This window comes from Parus major, chromosome 4 (assembly GCF_001522545.3).
Source record: "Parus major isolate Abel chromosome 4, Parus_major1.1, whole genome shotgun sequence".
NCBI classification, from domain to species: domain Eukaryota; kingdom Metazoa; phylum Chordata; class Aves; order Passeriformes; family Paridae; genus Parus; species Parus major.
The window spans coordinates 36,807,546-36,824,976 of NC_031771.1; the positions used below are offsets into that span (position 1 = coordinate 36,807,546).

The 17,431-nt window shown below is 40.4% G+C and overlaps 1 protein-coding gene and 1 long non-coding RNA gene across 4 annotated transcripts in view; one reads left to right on the forward strand and one right to left on the reverse strand.

The window, feature by feature from the left end:
* Positions 1-9,781: 9,781 nt before the first annotated feature.
* LOC107203066 lies at positions 9,782-14,697 on the reverse strand. Its single transcript, XR_004496828.1, has 3 exons — positions 14,614-14,697; positions 10,757-10,936; positions 9,782-10,081 (listed from the first exon to the last, which is right to left on the reverse strand). It is a non-coding gene; the product is annotated as an uncharacterized LOC107203066 (long non-coding RNA).
* WWC2 (WW and C2 domain containing 2) overlaps positions 14,326-17,431 on the forward strand; it is a 95,050-nt gene continuing 91,944 nt past the window's right edge. Inside the window, exon 1 of one of the 3 annotated variants that reach the window (XM_015624431.3) lies at positions 14,326-14,707. In XM_015624431.3, the coding sequence (XP_015479917.1) occupies positions 14,577-14,707 (131 nt within the window). In that variant the 5' untranslated portion in view covers positions 14,326-14,576. Of the gene's footprint in view, positions 14,708-15,701; positions 15,756-17,431 lie in introns of those variants that run through there. The other 2 variants (XM_015624429.3, XM_015624432.3) reach the window with 2 other exon arrangements.

The following is a 17,431-nucleotide window of genomic DNA, read 5'->3' on the forward strand; positions in this document are numbered from 1 at the left end:
GTCTGGATCTGAGGAGAAAACAACTGGTATTGCAGCTACTCCAACACTTGCAACATGCACTACAGCTACTGCAAGCCCCTGACAGGCACGTGGCTACTCCAACCCCAGTGACCGGCACAGCTACTCCAACCTCCATGACAAGCACTGTAGCTGAACTAGAGAACCAACCCTTGCATCAGTCACCCAATACACAAGAAGAAATGTTGGAAGCAAAAGTCAACTCATCTGGAAAAGGACAAAACTCTTCCCTTACTAAGGGAGGAAGTGACAAGGCAGACGACTCCAGAGCAGGAGAACATGAGAAAGAAGATGCAGGACTCTGAAAGGAGAGGATAACCCATTCCCAAGTGAGATGTGAGATACGTGAAAAGATTTCAGCCATCATCCAGGTGAGCACATTGTCACCTCATAGCTTTGCTGCTGGGATAACCCTGAAATTACAGGGTAGGAAAGCCAAAGAGCTGGGATCCTTTTGTTGGGGAGACAGCATTGATAAGTAGGAAAAGGGACACAAGTACTCAGCTTCTGGAGCTGACACCTGCCAGGCCCTAGTGAAAGGTATCCCTTCAAGAAAGTAGTTGCATATCACCCAGACAAATGGAGAAAGGTATGTGTGGAAGCTTATACAGAGCTCAACACCATCGTATGCAAACTCATAGTTGGTAATGACCTAGAGAGACAGAGAGGGACAAACAGTGTGTGAATTGGCTGTCCAGCTCTGGCAATATGAAGAAAGTATCTCTGCCCCATTACAGACCTATGCCTCAGCTGTGGAGAAACTGCCCAAAAAATTGTCCTGTGAATTCCAGCAACTCATATATTGTACTCCCCACCACTATGGACCAGCACCTCAACTATGAGGACTCTGCTCAAGAGAGAGGACAGAGTAACTACACACCATGGGTCATCCTGTGGTTTTATCTGCATGAATTCAGAGATGTCAGGAGGAAAACCAACCTCGGCTCTAGAGGAACAGGTATGTGAGTTGCAAGAAGGCTCAGTATATAAACTAGGGCGGAAGATGGATAGGGACCACTGCTTGGGAAATGGCTGGACATCTGTCAGTGGTAGGTGAGCAATTGAATTGTGCACCACTTCTTTTGTATATTCTGATTCTCCTTTTATTATTATTATTATTAATTATTACTATTATTATTATCATCATCACAACCATCACCATCATCATTGTTCCTTTCTTTTCTCTTCTACTGAATTGTCTTTATCTCAACCCATGAATTTTACCTTTTTGTCCCTCCGGTTCTCTTCCCCATTCCAGTGGCAGGGGAACAGTGAGCAAACAGCTGTGTGGTGTTCAGCTGCCTCCCAGATTAAACCACAACAATAATTTCATTTCAGACCCTACTCTGACAACGTTTCCATCTTTGTGAACTTAAGTGAATAACTCAATTTACGTGTCTTAATTCTCTATTTCATAACATGTCTGAGATAATATTTTCTTACCCATACCATAGGCAAATGTCTATGAATATGCTCGCTTCCCCAAATTACAGGACAGTTAGTTGCAAGAATTAATTAGTTAATGTTTGCAAAGTTCTCTGAAGGCAGAAAGCACTCTATAAATGCTAATGAATATTATATCAATGGTTTATCTGACTTTATTAACAAACCACTAATAAAATAAGTTACATAGCTGTGGCAGGTTGGAAAAAGCACTTTTACTGTCTAAAAGATATAAAGGTTTTAATTAGCAAATATTTTGAAAGCACTTTGCTGAGGGAAAGAAATGGTAACTGTTAATACAGGTTTTCCCTAATGTAAATAGCTACAAAATATGAACTCCTGGATGCTACTGTAACTTCTGCATATATTATCTAAAGTTTTGTCCCACGGCAACAATATTTTTATTTGAGGCACAATTTTTGTAATATTTATGAAAAGATTGTGCTTATGTTTGTCAAATAAATGTTTGGATGCAGCAAGAGATTAAAGGTATCATTCTTAGCAGAGAATAGAAAAACCTAATGCATTGTCAAATTATACATGTATACACTTACCATTATTCTTCCTATTTAACTTAAAAGTGTATTTTGCTAAGTTTCCAAGCTTCTGCTGATTCATGAGGCTCAGCTCCTCCAAATGCCATACTTTACCTGCACATATGTGACCTGTGATCTTAAAATCCAAGCATGCAAACAGATTTGAAACTTCTCTGTATAGGCAGTTAGAAAGACTGAATTCTGAAAGTGCCTCAAGCCCTCTGAAACACTGTGGATCTCTAGTACCACACAGTTTGATCCTGCCAGGAGAAACCTTTTGCTCACCTGCTGTGACACTTGTTTCCCTTCTGGATGTAATAATATAAACTTGGGTATAATAATAAAAATTTGTTGATTTATTGAGTGTAATAATTAATGTATTAAGATCATTGGCTCTAACTCATTCCCTTCCTACATACATTTTTGATATACACTTTCTTGTAGAGCCTTACAAACTATATTTTATTTATTATTTTTATTATTGTTGTTGTTATTGTTATTAGTATTTCAAAGTCATCAGATAGTTATCAGTATTTCTCAAGTACCTGGACTAGTGGTTTGAAAAGAAATTTGGAAGTAGATCATGATATGCTTATTCCCTGATGTAATGTCTGCCTGTGACTGTAGAAAATCAGAAACCTTAAGCCATAAGGAAAGTCGTATTAGTCTGCTTTGCTGAAAGAGAAGTGTGACAAAATCCTCCCCACTTAAAGCTCTGCAGATTGCGGGAGGATAAGGATGCAGTCAACCAGGCCCATTCAGTGAAGCAATGCAGCCTGCCTGTTGGCCCATTTCTACAGTCCAGGAGACAAAAAACCTCCTGCTGTTCCCAGTGCTCTTAGCAGGAAGGAGGGATCCAGTTGTTGCTCCTGGAAACTGAGATCAAGGATCTGCAGCTTTCCAATGCCACAAACAAGTGTTTTGGCTCCAAAACACCCAAACACTCCTGGGGAAGGTGGGGATATATGTTTATTAATTTGAGCCATAAATCACAACTTCATATGGCAGAAAAATACCCAGAAAATTATATGCTACTGTAAAGGGTTATACCCATTTCTGTGCTCTTACATCTGCTCTTCCAGGCAGATGGGGAGTCAGAAGAGGAATGCCTAACCTTTATCTTGCAAGATTTGTCAAGTTATCCCTGAAGGAAAGGTGACTGAGATTTTCTAGAAAGGATGCAGGGTTCAGGGCTGGGGACAAGAAGGGCCATCTGTTCCTAGATGGGAAACAAAAAGTGTCCAGGTGATCTGTCAAAATGTTAAAGGGGCCCTCAGCAAAAGAAACTCAAGATTACTAAATTTCTCTAAGCCCAGGATTTCCTGATTACGTTTTCTTGGGTCGCAAATTTACTTTATAAACGAAAAATAAGTATATCTTTACTTTATCTTTTTTAATTTACAAAACAATCCTAGACTACCTAATAAAAAGTCCAGATTATTTTGTGGTTAGTCAAAAATTACACATTGTGAAATAAATTGTCAATGACATAAAGCAAGAGCAGTAGAGCTGAAGTCTTGATATTTTTGTTGTTATCACTGTAACTATTAGCTCTTATCTTTAAAAAATCATAGAAAATTGTGATGCCTTTCTGAAGAAAGTTTATGGATTTTAAGATTAATAGATGGCATTGAGATTATACTAAAAAGTGTGGAAAAATAATACGAATCCATTTGAAAATTATTTTTAATACTACATTAATTAAAATGAACTCAAGTAACATAAAGGTATATACAAATCCTTGCTTGGAAAACCGTAAGACATATGTCAGCTTCCTCAGAATAATTCTGATGGCATCAGAGCTCAAAAATACAGGACTACTTTGAGTCCTGTGTTTTGACTATGTGTAGTTTAGTTTTTCACATTCTGGTATCACAAAAGGTATTGTTCCATTCATGGATAGCAATAACAGAATTAGACATAATGTAGAGAAAAAAAGGCAGACATGGTCAAGAAATACCTTTGTCTTGTAGCTGGGCAAAAGGCACATGAAATATTAATAAATGGTGCTAATAAAATACTTCCTTTTCTGACACTAAATTGTGAAACAGCGGGAGATGGCACTGGAATGGACTGAACTTTGGAATATGATGCCAAAAGTAAGCAATAGGAATTCAACAGGAAAAAATTGTGTTATCTAGGGAAAAAGTATTCAGGTTATCAGTAGAGGAGTGTGCCCTTAGGCTGGGAATCTGTCTCAGAAAAGGAGCTTCAGTCACAGCAGCAATTCTTGGACACAAGTTTGTCCACAGTGAGATGATGTAGCTGGATGAGTTAATCCAATCTACAGCAAAATAAAATTGAAACTGTAGCAGAGGTGGATAGATACTTCCTATCTCTATACCTGGTGTGATTACTAATGGTGAGTTAGTTGTATTTCTGACATTTCAAAGAGAAAACAGCTCCTTTAACTGGAGTGTAGTCAGAAGAGAGAAATGAAAATTATTAAGTGTCTGGAAAGTAGGCTTTACAGGGGAAATTTATCAAAGAAGAGATTAAGGGGTTATTTGATCATATTATGTACACTTGCAAAATAAAAATATTCATTTCCATGTTTTCAGGATGAGATTTAAATTCATTTGATAAAATACAAGAGTGAAGAATTCTGTGATGGAAATGGTATAGGTATGCTTAATTCTGGTATATATAAATTAAAATCTACGGAGGTTTTAGGATGCAAAAATCCACTGCTTGACTTACTTCAATTAAAAACTCAACAGTTACTAACATCAGCTCTTTCAGTTTCCTGGAATCATTTGAAGGCAACCTTCCTATTTGGTTTGGTATTCCATCACCCTTGCTTAGCTTAGCAGTGTAGTTTTCTTCCTACAGGTTACATGTTTACTTGCAAGAAAGTCTTCTCCTGTGACTTGTCCCAGAAAAATTTGCTTATACACATTGAAAATCTGAATAATCTAACTACACATTGAGATAATCTCAGATTTCAGAAATCATGTGTAACAATCCAAGTAGAATATATCCCAGCACTGGTCAGGAAAAGCAAGGCTTTCCAGAGGCGAAGTCCTGTTGTACCCTGGAATTGACATTGCCCTGCAGCCAGGCTGGATGCCATTTGGAGTATGGGATCAGGTTAAGAATTGAAATCACTGGACTAGCAGGACTTTGCTTGGCACTGCAGAAGTATCAACTCTCAGGCAGAGCAGCAGGGAAAACAAAGTTTTGATGTGCTCATTACCCTTTCTCTTTCATCCATCATAGCTTGGCTTTGGTTTTGTTTTATTATATTTTGCTATTTCTTAGTTTTCTGCAGGTCCTTAAGTTCAGCATTCGACATGGTTTCAAAAATATGACATGACAAAATATCATAATTATTCTGTCATGATGGTTTTGTATATTTAAACATATGAATTCTCTGTAAATATCTAAAAGGTTATGAAAAAGAATTTTAGCTCTGCAGTCTGTTTGTTTTTTTTAATTTTACTTTGATTTGGAAATGTCATGGTTCACTGCAAGCTCACCAGAGTGATTTTAATGGATTAGAATATATTACTAAAATGAGACTGCTCAAGAAGTATATTGCACAGATGTGGAATCCTGTGAATGTGCTACTGTAAACTCTGCTGCATTAGAAGGCAGTGTACCACTATCCTTTCTTGCCTTAGAGGATTACAGGCAGGAGCATCACAGCAAGTTCACTACAGTGGAAAAATTTTATCTATTTTCAGGTTTTCTTCATCTATGTTGATACATCAAAAAAGAGCTCTTAGAGATAAATACATAAAAGCATTACGCTTTCATATCATATTATGGACACAAAATGTGCATATATTTACTTTTGAGATTTTTATGGTATTTTTTGATTTTTTTTTCTGAAACAAGATTTAAGGATTTCATTCAAGAAAATATATTTTCATAAACAACTCATTATCTTCTTCTTCCTTACCGCAGGGTATAAATGAAACAAAAGCTTGTGTTAGACTGCCCATGATCCATGAAAACCATCTAAAATTTTTAAAATCTGGTTTTAATTGGACAGATCTTTGTTTTCTTGTAACAGCATTTTGGCACCTGTGATTAGTGATGTTACATGTAGCTTGAGAACAGGTCATTCTCTGAAAAGAGTGTAGAAGCCACACCAACTGGAAGGGTGTCAACAGCCCTCAATCTCCAGTTCCTGCTTCTTAGAGTCATAGAATAAGCTGAGCTGGAAGGGATTCACGAGGATCATTGACTCCAGCTGCTGGCCCTGCACAGAACAATCCCAAGAATCACACTGTGCATCAGGGAGTGCTGTCCAAAATGTTTCTTGAACTCTGTGGAACCATAGAGTATTCTTCCAGCTCTCACTGCTAGAGTGGCTGTTGGTGCTGTTTTGAGGCCACTGCAGGATGTGCAGTGTACTCCCCTTCACTCAGAGCCCTTCCTGAGCAGAACCCAGGCTAAGCACTCCTGTTTTGGCTTTGAATCTATTTTTCTGGCTGAGTGGAATGGTTTAAATGACAACCCCAGCCACTGACTCGAACAGCAGATGTCACTGTTGGCAGCGTGGTCCTTTGCTGCCTGTGCACAGCAACAGGTAGAGAGACTTAAAAGATTCTTCCAAGAAGTGGGGTGTGGGGATCCTCCAGAGGAGGGAGCAGCAAGGTTGGTATGACAGTACACATTGTGGGGCACAGTGATCATCAGTGATATATCAAAAATCACCATGAATCCTGGCTTAAGTATAGGGGGTGAAACGGAATGGAAGCTGTACCTCCTTCTGTATTTTGAAGATATGCTGTACTTTATTTCCTTGGGGTGGAAGACCTAATTCTGCAATCAAAAAGAAAAGTCCAAACTTATTGTTTCTGTGCTCCTGGACTGGGAAGCACACTACTGCATAAGAGTATTGCACTTCTTTCACATTTATGTTTGGGGAAAAAAGGTGTCCATGTTAAGTGATCAGTTTCTGAACCAGTATTTGAAAACACCATTTTTCTTCTTTATATTACCCCCCACACACTTCAATTTGTTTCAGTTACTGAACATGGCTTATTGAGTTGTACAGTCATGTATTAATGCTTCTGTAGAAGAACCAAGGTCTTTTATGAGTGATGATGTCCACAACACAACTGACAGCTGCAGAGACTACGATCTTGAGACAGTTTATTGCTTGTTCTGATTGTCTAGTGAGACTAAAGGCAAAGCACAACTGATTCCAAACATCCAGTCTCTTGCGTGCTGGGCACCTCTGGCCTACAGTACGAGAAGCCAGCTTGCAGTTCAGCAACTTCTTTGGTTTGGTATGTTTGATTTATGAGGCAATCTTTTGTACCCTTTAAAGATGTGGAGAAATGAACAAATGGGAATCTCATGAAGTTCAGAAAAAAAAAAATGCAAGGTCCTGTACCCAAGGAAGAATAACCTTGTGTACCAGTACACACTCTAGGCCAAGGTGATCCTTGGTGACACGAAGTGATCAAGGAAGGTGATCCTTGTCCTCTCCTCAGCACTGGTCACATCTGGCATGGTGGGTACAATTATGGGCTTCCTTGCACAAGAGTCCAGCAAAGCACCAAACAAGGATGATTAAGGGACTGGAGTGTGTAACTGGTTCAGTTATATCTCACAAATGTATAGAAAGGCCTGAACAGAGGATGCAAAGAAGATGGAGCCAGGCTCTTTTCAGTGGTGCTCAGTGACAAGATCAGAGGCAATGGGCACAAACTGAGACAAGGAGATTCCCTCTGAACATCATGAAACTTTTTTCCTGTGAAGGTGACCAAGCAGTGGAGCAGGCTGACCTGAGAGGCTGAGGTATCTCCATCCTGGGAGATACTAAAAAGAATGCCTGGACATGATCCTGGGCAACTGTCTCTAGGTGGCCCTGTGTAATCAGATTGAACAGGATGACCTCCAGATGACACCCTTCCAACATCCATCATCCTGTAATCCTGTGATTCCTTTGGTATAAGCATCAAGTATTTATCCTTTTGCTTTCACCTTTACAGAACAGCTGATTATCAGCAACAGCTCTGACATTTCATACTCCATAATGTACTTCATACATTATACATTATTTAATACTTAATACTTTGATACTTAAATTTTGCAGGCTTTGCCTAGATTTAAACTTTTTTTTTTAATTCTTGCTCAGTATAATCTTTTTATGGTGTTGGAAGCTGTTTCTTTATTAGTATGTTTCATTTATAACAAGTATAGCTAACTACAGTTGATGCTTTTGTTATGTTTTTCCACAAGGAAATTCAAAGGAGAGAGCTGTTGAAATATTGTCATGGGTCTTATATATGGACACAAGCACCTCATAACACATGCTTGACCATATGGAATTGATAACTTTTATACATATTTTACCTGAGAATAAGATACCAAAAAAAGGAATTTTTGGATGAATCATAATGTTTTCCTAGTGATAATCAAGCTTATCCCAAGCATTTCTGAGACCACATATTGAAATAATAAAATTGACACAGTTCAGTTCAATAGATTCAGTTCAGGAGCTGAAAGCACCCAACATTCCTAGTTCAACCTGTCCTAGTTCATATAGGTATTTTTTTACTCCATCATGTCACTTAACACAATTCTTTCTTTGATGTTCACTGAAAAGTGGACATAATAATATCATGCTGTGTTCTTCAAAATATTTCAATCCTCCAAAAAGGGCAAACATTGTGAGTCTGGGTTTTGGATAACCAGACTAGAATGAAAATTGCCATGGAATGATTGATACAATTCAGCAAAATCTCTAGCAGTCTAGAAGTGCTAAATCATGGTATGGATGGATCAGTTCTATTTTTGCTATAAATTTGCACAGATTGATTTTTTTTTTTTGCAGCATGGTTTTTAGCTTCACTTAGCATTAATATAGGATTGAGGTTCCTTTGTTGTTGGCTAGGCCAGACATCAAAATATTTTGGATTCATGCAAAGAAACTCTATTTTTGAGGGGAAAGAAGAGATTAAAAGTGGGTAAAGGGGAAAAATGCACTTTTTTATATTAGAGTTTGGCAAGTCCATACTTCTTTGCATTTAAAATATAATTTTTCATTTGTTAGAAGGAAGATTCCCTAAGGCTTTCCATCAGTCAGAGAATCATTTTTTCTTTTGTAGTGCAGGTGTTAAATACTCTATTAGTCTAGTCTACTTCATTCATTGTACAGTGTTCCAGAAAATATATGGATAACACAGAGAAGAAATGTACTTCAGGATGCTATTGCTAAAACATGACTTTTCGTGTTTCATCTGTTTCTCCTCTTAGATACAACACAGCTAACATACACTAAGTGCTTTCTTCTGGCTGAGGTGGGAACACTTAACTACTTGCAACAGTAGAGAGGGACTGTTAAAAGCATTAGCTCTGTAAACCTGTAAACTTGAATACTAGTTCATAAAACATCTTAAATACTTCAAGAAATTAACTGTTGTTCACTGCCAAAGGAGCTGCTACTGAGAAATTCCTCCATTCTTCCCCTCATGCCAATGAGCATTAACCCTCTATTGCTGGCCAGCTTCTTTCTTACATGTGGCCAAAAGAGAAGACCAGGCTCTTGGGAACTGTCCTGGCTAACTAGACATGCTTTGTGGTTTTCCAAAGCCATTAGGCAGCAGTGAATGCACAGTGTAATTCCATAGACGTGATGAAACATAGAAACCTAAATGTGTGTACAAGTATCAGAAATACAAAAAAAGATAGAGTGAGACTGTTACTATGGGGGATTTAAAACCAAGACTGCATCAAGAATTGTTTGGAAATATGCATCAGACACTATTTTGGACCTCATCAGTCCTAGGGGTTTTGGAACAACCAAAATTCTCCATCTTCTTTTTCCACAAAAACTTCAGCAGTATGAATCAGACTTAACAGAACTGAATGCTAAAGTTAGTTTAATAAGTGGCTTGGTGTGAGTTTGAGAATTTTACCATGAAAACGTTACTCACATTTCCATAGCTAACTTTGAGGCAAACCTTGTATCACATCATTTCCATTCTAAACTTTTCATTTTCTACTCTAAACTTTTAATCGGACAAGCACTAATTTAAAACCATTCTCTGCACTTACTTTCAGGTTCAGAGTATGTCTTGATTCAAAACATGTAATTGCTCAGTACTTTATCCTATGCATGTCTGAAAGGAAAAAAGAAGGGGTCAAAATTCCGGGCAAAAACCCAACAAACTAGTATATATTAATTTGAAGCAGAACCTGGTATAGTCTTTTTTCACTGATACTCTGGGAAATCTTTGTAGAACTGTCTAAGCAGCAAGCTGTTCAATTGGATGTAAGTGGAGAGAGCAGGCTTTGGAATAACAAGAAAAGCTGGATGAGCATAAACATTATCTGGCTCCATGGATTCTGCAGAGCTTCATCACAAATTCAACTAGAAACAGTATTATTCAAAGATCTTTTACTCTCAGATGTATACATGCATCAGAAGCTGACAACAGTAAAAGCAGCACTCCTCCTCCTTTCCTCCCTCATGCATATACACAGTTTTTCTGTGCAGGACTTTTTAAACACTCGTTAAAACTGAAAATCTCACTGCATATGGGAGAATTTTTTGGTGTGCGCTTTTTTCTTCGAAAACATAGCTGTCAGATAAAATTCGCTGTTGTTAAATAAACAAATATTTATAATGCTGAAAATACTGATTACTTTTTAGAGTTTTACAGTAGCTACATGTGACAAGTCAGACTCATTGTACATATTTGGTTGTTTAAGTGTTCAAAAAACCCCAACATAACCAATATATATTTTTAAATATTTTTGTCAGATGCTCCTAGAAATTAATTCTGTTACCATACCTCATAATTCATTCTGTAGTCAGTTCTGTGTGCCAGCTGTGAAAGCTGAACTATGGAAATTTTCAGGGAGATTGCTGCAGCTCCTGTTTCAGAGCCACTTGTGGATAGTACAAGTTAGAGCTGTAACAGCTGTACATTTCATCGGGGATGACATTCCAGTGGATCATCAAATTAAGTCTCCTAGGGAAGGACAAGGTACAAACACAGGTTTTTTTGATCATGGTCAGTCCCAGGAACAGATTTATTATGAAAGAAGAAGCAAGCAGAAAGTATCAGAAGATTAACTGTATTAGCAAAGACTGGAGTGGGTATTTTTCTTGTTACATGACAGGATACAAGTATAGGCCTTTGAAGACCTCCTTTTCGGATACAGCCATTTCCATACCTGTGTTCTGTATTTTCACATTTTTTCTTCTAGCTGACACAAAATAGTTATGATTCTAATTCCCTTTAGCTCAATTTTTTAACTTTGCACTACTTACTGTGGGAATTTCTCCAGGCCTGTTAAACATGCATATGCAAAGCAAGATAGGAATGATTAGCTCCTTTGCATTGATTACCTCTTGTTGTTTATCATACTTTCTGATAGATACTTAAATCATGCCATAGCTACACTGTTCCATGCTTTTGGACACCTACTTCATATGAAACTGTCTGTGTTTTGAATAAAGCATGCTTACATCTTCTGAACTATGCTGTCTTATGCAATTAAGCCAAACAATCTGTGGTATGCTGTCAGCTGACAATGTCAGCACAACATGCTAGGCAGGTTATCAGTTGAAATGCAGGAGGTATACTTGAAAAAAATACTTTCAAGAAGCTGTACATACTCACTGGCAATATCAAAGGTCTTTTTACACATATTACACCTACTTTTTGTCCATCTGACTTCAAATACTGTCATGCCTAAGTAGTCCTAAACTGGCATTCTGGACTGTAGACTCTAACTATGGATGAAAACACAATGAAGTACTCAGACAATGGAAAATAGAGAGAGGAAGGGGAGAGCCTAACACCATGCAGCAGTTTATACTTCAGTGTAAGCACATCTGTATATAAACACACAAGCATATAGATAAAAAGTAAACGATTATGCAGTTACTTCAGTGTATTTATTTCCAAAATTTAAGAATTAAAATTTCCATTTATGCATGCAAATTAAAATATTGATGCCTTCTAATGAGAAGTATTACATTGGTAAAGATGGTTGTAACAATGACAATGGTTATAATTCAGATCCACATCCACGTGGATCTCATCTGACCAATAATCAAAGATGCGGGTCTGGCTGCCTTGGTGGTGACAGGAACTGAATATTCCCTCAAGTGTCATGACTACCTTCAAAGGAAGTATTGACACAAATGATGTTCCAGTTTTGTCTTGGTATTACAGATATTCTAATTTTATTCTTTATTTCGTGTGAATTATTTAAAGACTAGAACTACAGGAGTGCTGCTGTATAAAAAGCCTGCTTTTTCCAAGATGAAAAAGGCTATATGGTTATAAAAGCTCCTGGTTAATGCCAAAGATAAGTAACTGGCAGCTGGTTCCAGAAAGAAGAGTATCTCTTCTACAGATTTTTATCAACTTACATAACAAAATGTTTTACTGATAATGCAAACTGAACTTTAAAATGGTAAAAGAAATTCAGTTTATCCTGTCCCATAACTGTTACATGTAATTTCTCACTGTGGGGAAACCCTATAAACAAATTTTAAAAATGAGTAGACTGTTTAAAAGGACAGAAACTAAATGCTTAGTAAAAGTGGGAATTTTTTTTTTTCTTCTTAATGATAGACAAGAAAACTGGCCTTTACAAATTAATCAGCTCATTGAAACAATATTCTCAATGAAAATAAATGCATCTGTCTCGTTAATAGGCAATGATCCTGGTGCATTCCCTAAGCGACTCTATTCTTATGGATATTCAGAAGTCAGGACAACTCAGTTTTTCTCCATTGTTAACTACCACGACCTTATTTCATGTATGTAATTTCACTGCACATTACCTTAATACAACAGATGTCAAAATCTTCAAGAGTCTGGAGGAGGGAGGCATATGGGTCATTTGGAAACAAGGTTGCAGAATAAGTAGAATGATTAAAATAATACAGATCTTATCTGTACCAGACAGGCAATTAGCTAAATTAAAATAATATCTTGCTGGTACATTTTTCTATTTAGGAGCAGACCCAACAGTAGGACTTAGATAGCTGTAAATTAGTTACTTCAATGCTTGTCAGATATGTGGCGTCTGAAGTGGAATCCAAAAACTTGTTATGGACAGAACAAGTCCAGTACTTAATAAGTGTAAATTGCCCCACAAGAATAATTCACAGAGCTAAATACTAGAAAGCTATAATGGAGAAGGTAAACAGACACAAAAAACCCCCAAAAAATAAAAACCAAAAACCCAAACCAAAAACACAGCTCTGGGTTTGAGACTTCTCCCAGGAAAATCTTGTTACTTAAAGCCAGTAACTTTAAATTAAATGAAATAAAACATTCTAGGAAACAGGGACTTGAGTTACCTAGGAGTCCTAGCTGCTAAAGAGTCATATTCCCCCATTGATGCTCTGCTTCTGGTGCCAGATCTTGGGAATCAGATACACATGCAAATTAATAGAGCTCATTAAGTTACCTTCTATCACCTATACCATGGTAACCAGCCTGGGGTACTCTTCTCCTATGGCAAATGAGAGATAAACACTCAGTAACTCACACCTGGTGTCTATACTTAATGTGACTTAGCTGCTTGCTTTTCAGGCCACAAAAGTCCAGGGCACCTATGGTGAACGCATACTCTTCACTGGTGGTTCTGCTAAAAAAACCCAAACCAACAAACACACAAAAACAAAGCTAAAGTCACTAAGTTTAGGTAGTTCCATGGTTAAAGAGGGGTTCCCATTTGTATTTAAATTTTGAACCCAAGTATTTTAAATATCAAGGTCCTTTTTAGGATCCCTTGAACCTTACTGGACTTCAGCGAGAGTTCACAAGGGTGTGAAGAGAGATTAGCGGGACCTGAACGACTGGGGGAGAGAACTCGGCACCGCCCCGACTCAGGGCATGGAGGCAGTGGCACAGCTGCCTCTTCCCGGGGCACGTTCCCCGCGTTCCCAGGGCCAGGACATGCCCCGCGACAAAGTCTCCTGCGCCATCCGATGCAGGGCCGCGGCAAGCTGGCGGACAAAGAGCAGGACGCGGCGGTGTCCGTCATGCTTGGCGCTGCTGTCCCCCGCGGGCGGCGATGACCGCGGGGCTCCCAGCCCTGACAGGCTGCGGGGACGCGGCCGGAGCGCCCGTCCCCCGCAGGGGGCTGTCTCCTGCCCCTGCCCCGGCCGAGCCCCCGGGCAAAGCTCGATGGAAGCAGGCGGGCGCCTCTCGCAGCTTTCCTCCCGCTCCAGCCCGCCGTCCTGCCCTACGCGCTGCCCCGCCGGCCGCTTCCGTGAGGGATCCGCGGCCGGGGCCTGCCCGGCCCAGCCCGGCGGGCAGCGCGGCCAGGGTTAACCCTGAGGAATGCGGCGGGAGGAATGTGCATGCAGATGAGATGGATGCTAATCTCATGCTAATGAGCGGCGGCCGGGGCCGCCCGGGGCTCAGCCGGGCTCCCCGCGCCCAGACGGCAGCTGGGCTCCGCCGGCAGCCCTGACCCGCCGGCAGCCCGGGTATGGGGCACTGAGCCCCGGCCGCTGCAGAGGGCTTCCCTGGGCTTCCGCGAGCCCCCGCTCCCGGCCCCTTCCCCGGCCCGGGTCGGGGCTTTTCCCGCTTCCCGTCTTTCTTTCTGTCCCTATGGAGCAGCCACTCCCGCCGCCCGACCATGCCTAGGAAAGCGGGGAATGGGCAGCTTCCCTTACCCGATGGCTGGGAGGAGGCGCGGGATTACGACGGCAAAATCTTCTACATCGACCACAACTCCAAGCAGACCAGCTGGATCGACCCCCGGGACAGGTGGTGCGCGGGCAGGGAGGCGGCGAGGCCCGGGCGGGCGGTGGGGTCGGAGCGGCCCCGCCGGGGCAGCCCGGGCGCGGAGGGACGGGCGGGGGGCGCCGAAGGGTCCCCTCCCGGGCCGGGGAGCGGGGGGGGCAGGAGAAGCCCCTGCTTACAGCCGGGCACACCGTGCCCTCACTCCCACCGGCACCGATAAACACCGACTTGTTTCTAAGCCGGTGGCGTGAGTTGGTGTTGGGGCGGGGAGGGAGAAGCCTCTAGAGTTCCTCCCGGAGCGGCCGGGGGTTGCTGGCATTTGGGGAGCTCCCGACAGGTACCGAAGTTTGCGAGTCCCTCTCAAACCAGAAGCGCTGGCTCCTCGCCCTCCCTCTCCCCAGGGCGTTGCCGAGCGAGGCCGCTTCCCCCGTCCTGGCTGGCGGAGCATCCCGGGCGTCGGGCCCTCCCGTGTGCCCCGCTCCCCCGGAGCCGTGTGCGGGGCTGCCGGGGAAGGAGCCGGGGCAGCCGGAGGCCTCGTGTGCTCGCTAGGCCTCAGCGAGCCCAAATCCGCTCAGCTCCTCCAGCCGGAGTCAGGCGTGTTTGCTGAGCCCTGCCGGGGCTGCGTTCTATAAAACTCGCGTGGAAGAGCTTGATGAGCACCCTGCGCCGAGGCTGCTCGTCCCGGAGTCCCCGGCGCAGCTCTGCCGGCGGGACACTGATGCTGGCTCTGTGCGTCGGCTTCAAATGACTGTTTTTAATAGCTGGAACACAGGCGCACAAATAGTGCAAAACGTATCTTTTGTCCGCAGTGGTGCTGCAAAGTAATTAAACCTCAAAACTTTGTGCATATTATGAAATACGATGTTGCAATTGAAAGCTGTGCAATCTTATTATTAAAAAAAAAAAACACCCCAACTTTTAAAAGACATTATAAATTTATGAAACAAGGAGCAATGAATTATAAATGAAGGCCTTGGTGTATATTTCTCAGGTGAACTTTGAAAAGGTGGTCGTGACGAAGCTTGCTGGCTGCAAGTTGCAGAGGGAAGTTTTGACGTGCATCATGTGCTATGTAAGGCCTGCTGCTCAGTCTTACTTGCTATAACAGCAAATTCCAGTAGTGGCAAACTTCATGCTTAAATTAATCCGTACTTCACAACATGTTAATTAACTTATAAATATTAGTGAGGTGATAATTTACACAGGGCAATGTTATTTGTTACACCTGGCATTCTTGGGTGTTGTTTTTTTTTAAATGCAGGCAAGATAAAACTTCTGTCTTTGTTGTCTGTAGAAATAGTGGATATGAAGTTTTGTTTAGTTTTAGACCTTGAATGTGTGTTTCCAAAGCAGAATAGAAGATAGTATGATTGAGGTAAAGTAAAATGTGATATGGAATGTACTTGTAATACTGCCTCAATAAGTATACTACTAATTTAATTTAAGATATTCTGTATTGCTAAAGAGTTCAAGACTTCATATTTGATGGTAAAATTTGAGTCTTCACTCTCATTAACAGAGTAGACAGTGACATAACTCTTGTGTGTTTGCCATCCTATTAGGGATACCTTACAGGTGAAAGGGAAACCAAGTCCTGAGACTTTACTTCCTTAGCTCTCATAACAGATTATAAAGACCTTTTTCAGAAGAGTAGTGTTTGAAATAATTGTTAACCTGTGTCAGTCATGCAAAACAAACAAAAAGGGATTTTGCCCTAGGTACTTAAGAGAATCCATGCTTTAGTGTACATGGCTCAGCTGTGAAGCTGAATTGCCTGCACAGATGAGAGACTGACAAGCCCATTTGATGTGCAACTTGCAATATTTGTATTTACAATATCTCTGTAGTCTGTATTTATATTGGTGGCCTATTTTGGAAAAGCTAATAAGAAATTAATGAAAGTCTTTTGATGATTTTACTTTAGATTTAGTTTTATTTTCCATGAATAGACAATATACACTTGGAAACCATACAGGACATTATTTGGCCTTGCTATCAGAAAAGTTGAAAAGTGGCTTTCCAAGTTTGTCAATACAATAAAATCTGGATTAATGCTATTTCTAAAACTTATATTAAATTGTCAAAATGAATATAATGGATTCTAAAGAATGAATGAAAACATGTTGCCTTGTTTGGTGATACTTTAGGACTTTTTTTTCCCCCAATTATTTTCTCTCATAGAGATCATAAAATTTTCATACTATACCTGTGGAATATTATCATGCACAGGTTTCTAAAATGTTTCATTGGTAAAGCAAGTGTAAAATAGATAAGTTTTTATCAACAGTATTCCTTCTGCCATTGTTGCATTGCATTCCCTGGATGATTACATTACTGTTGAAAATGCCATATTTGAAAGCGCTTTGAAATTTGTTGTGTTTTTAAATATTTTTTGTCATGTTCATTTCTAGAACATGTATTTGTTACTGCTTGTGTACAGCCATAGGAAAAAAACTTACATCAGCTTCAAGCTTGGGACTCAGTTTTCAGTTTTTCCCACTTTATGTATCTGAATAATCCCACTGATGTTAGAGAATCTCACACTTCCAAGGGCAGTAGTGACTTAGCTTGTGTTTTAGGAGGGCTGTGGAAGCTCAGGAGTTTTTAATGTTTTGCACTGTTCACCAGTGATTTTTCTCTCCAAACACTTACTGTTCTGTTCTGAAGTGGCCCAAAAGAGAGGCCACTTTAAAATCTATAATTCAGACAGACAGAGAGACATAAAGGCGAGAATGTGAGAGTTGTAGC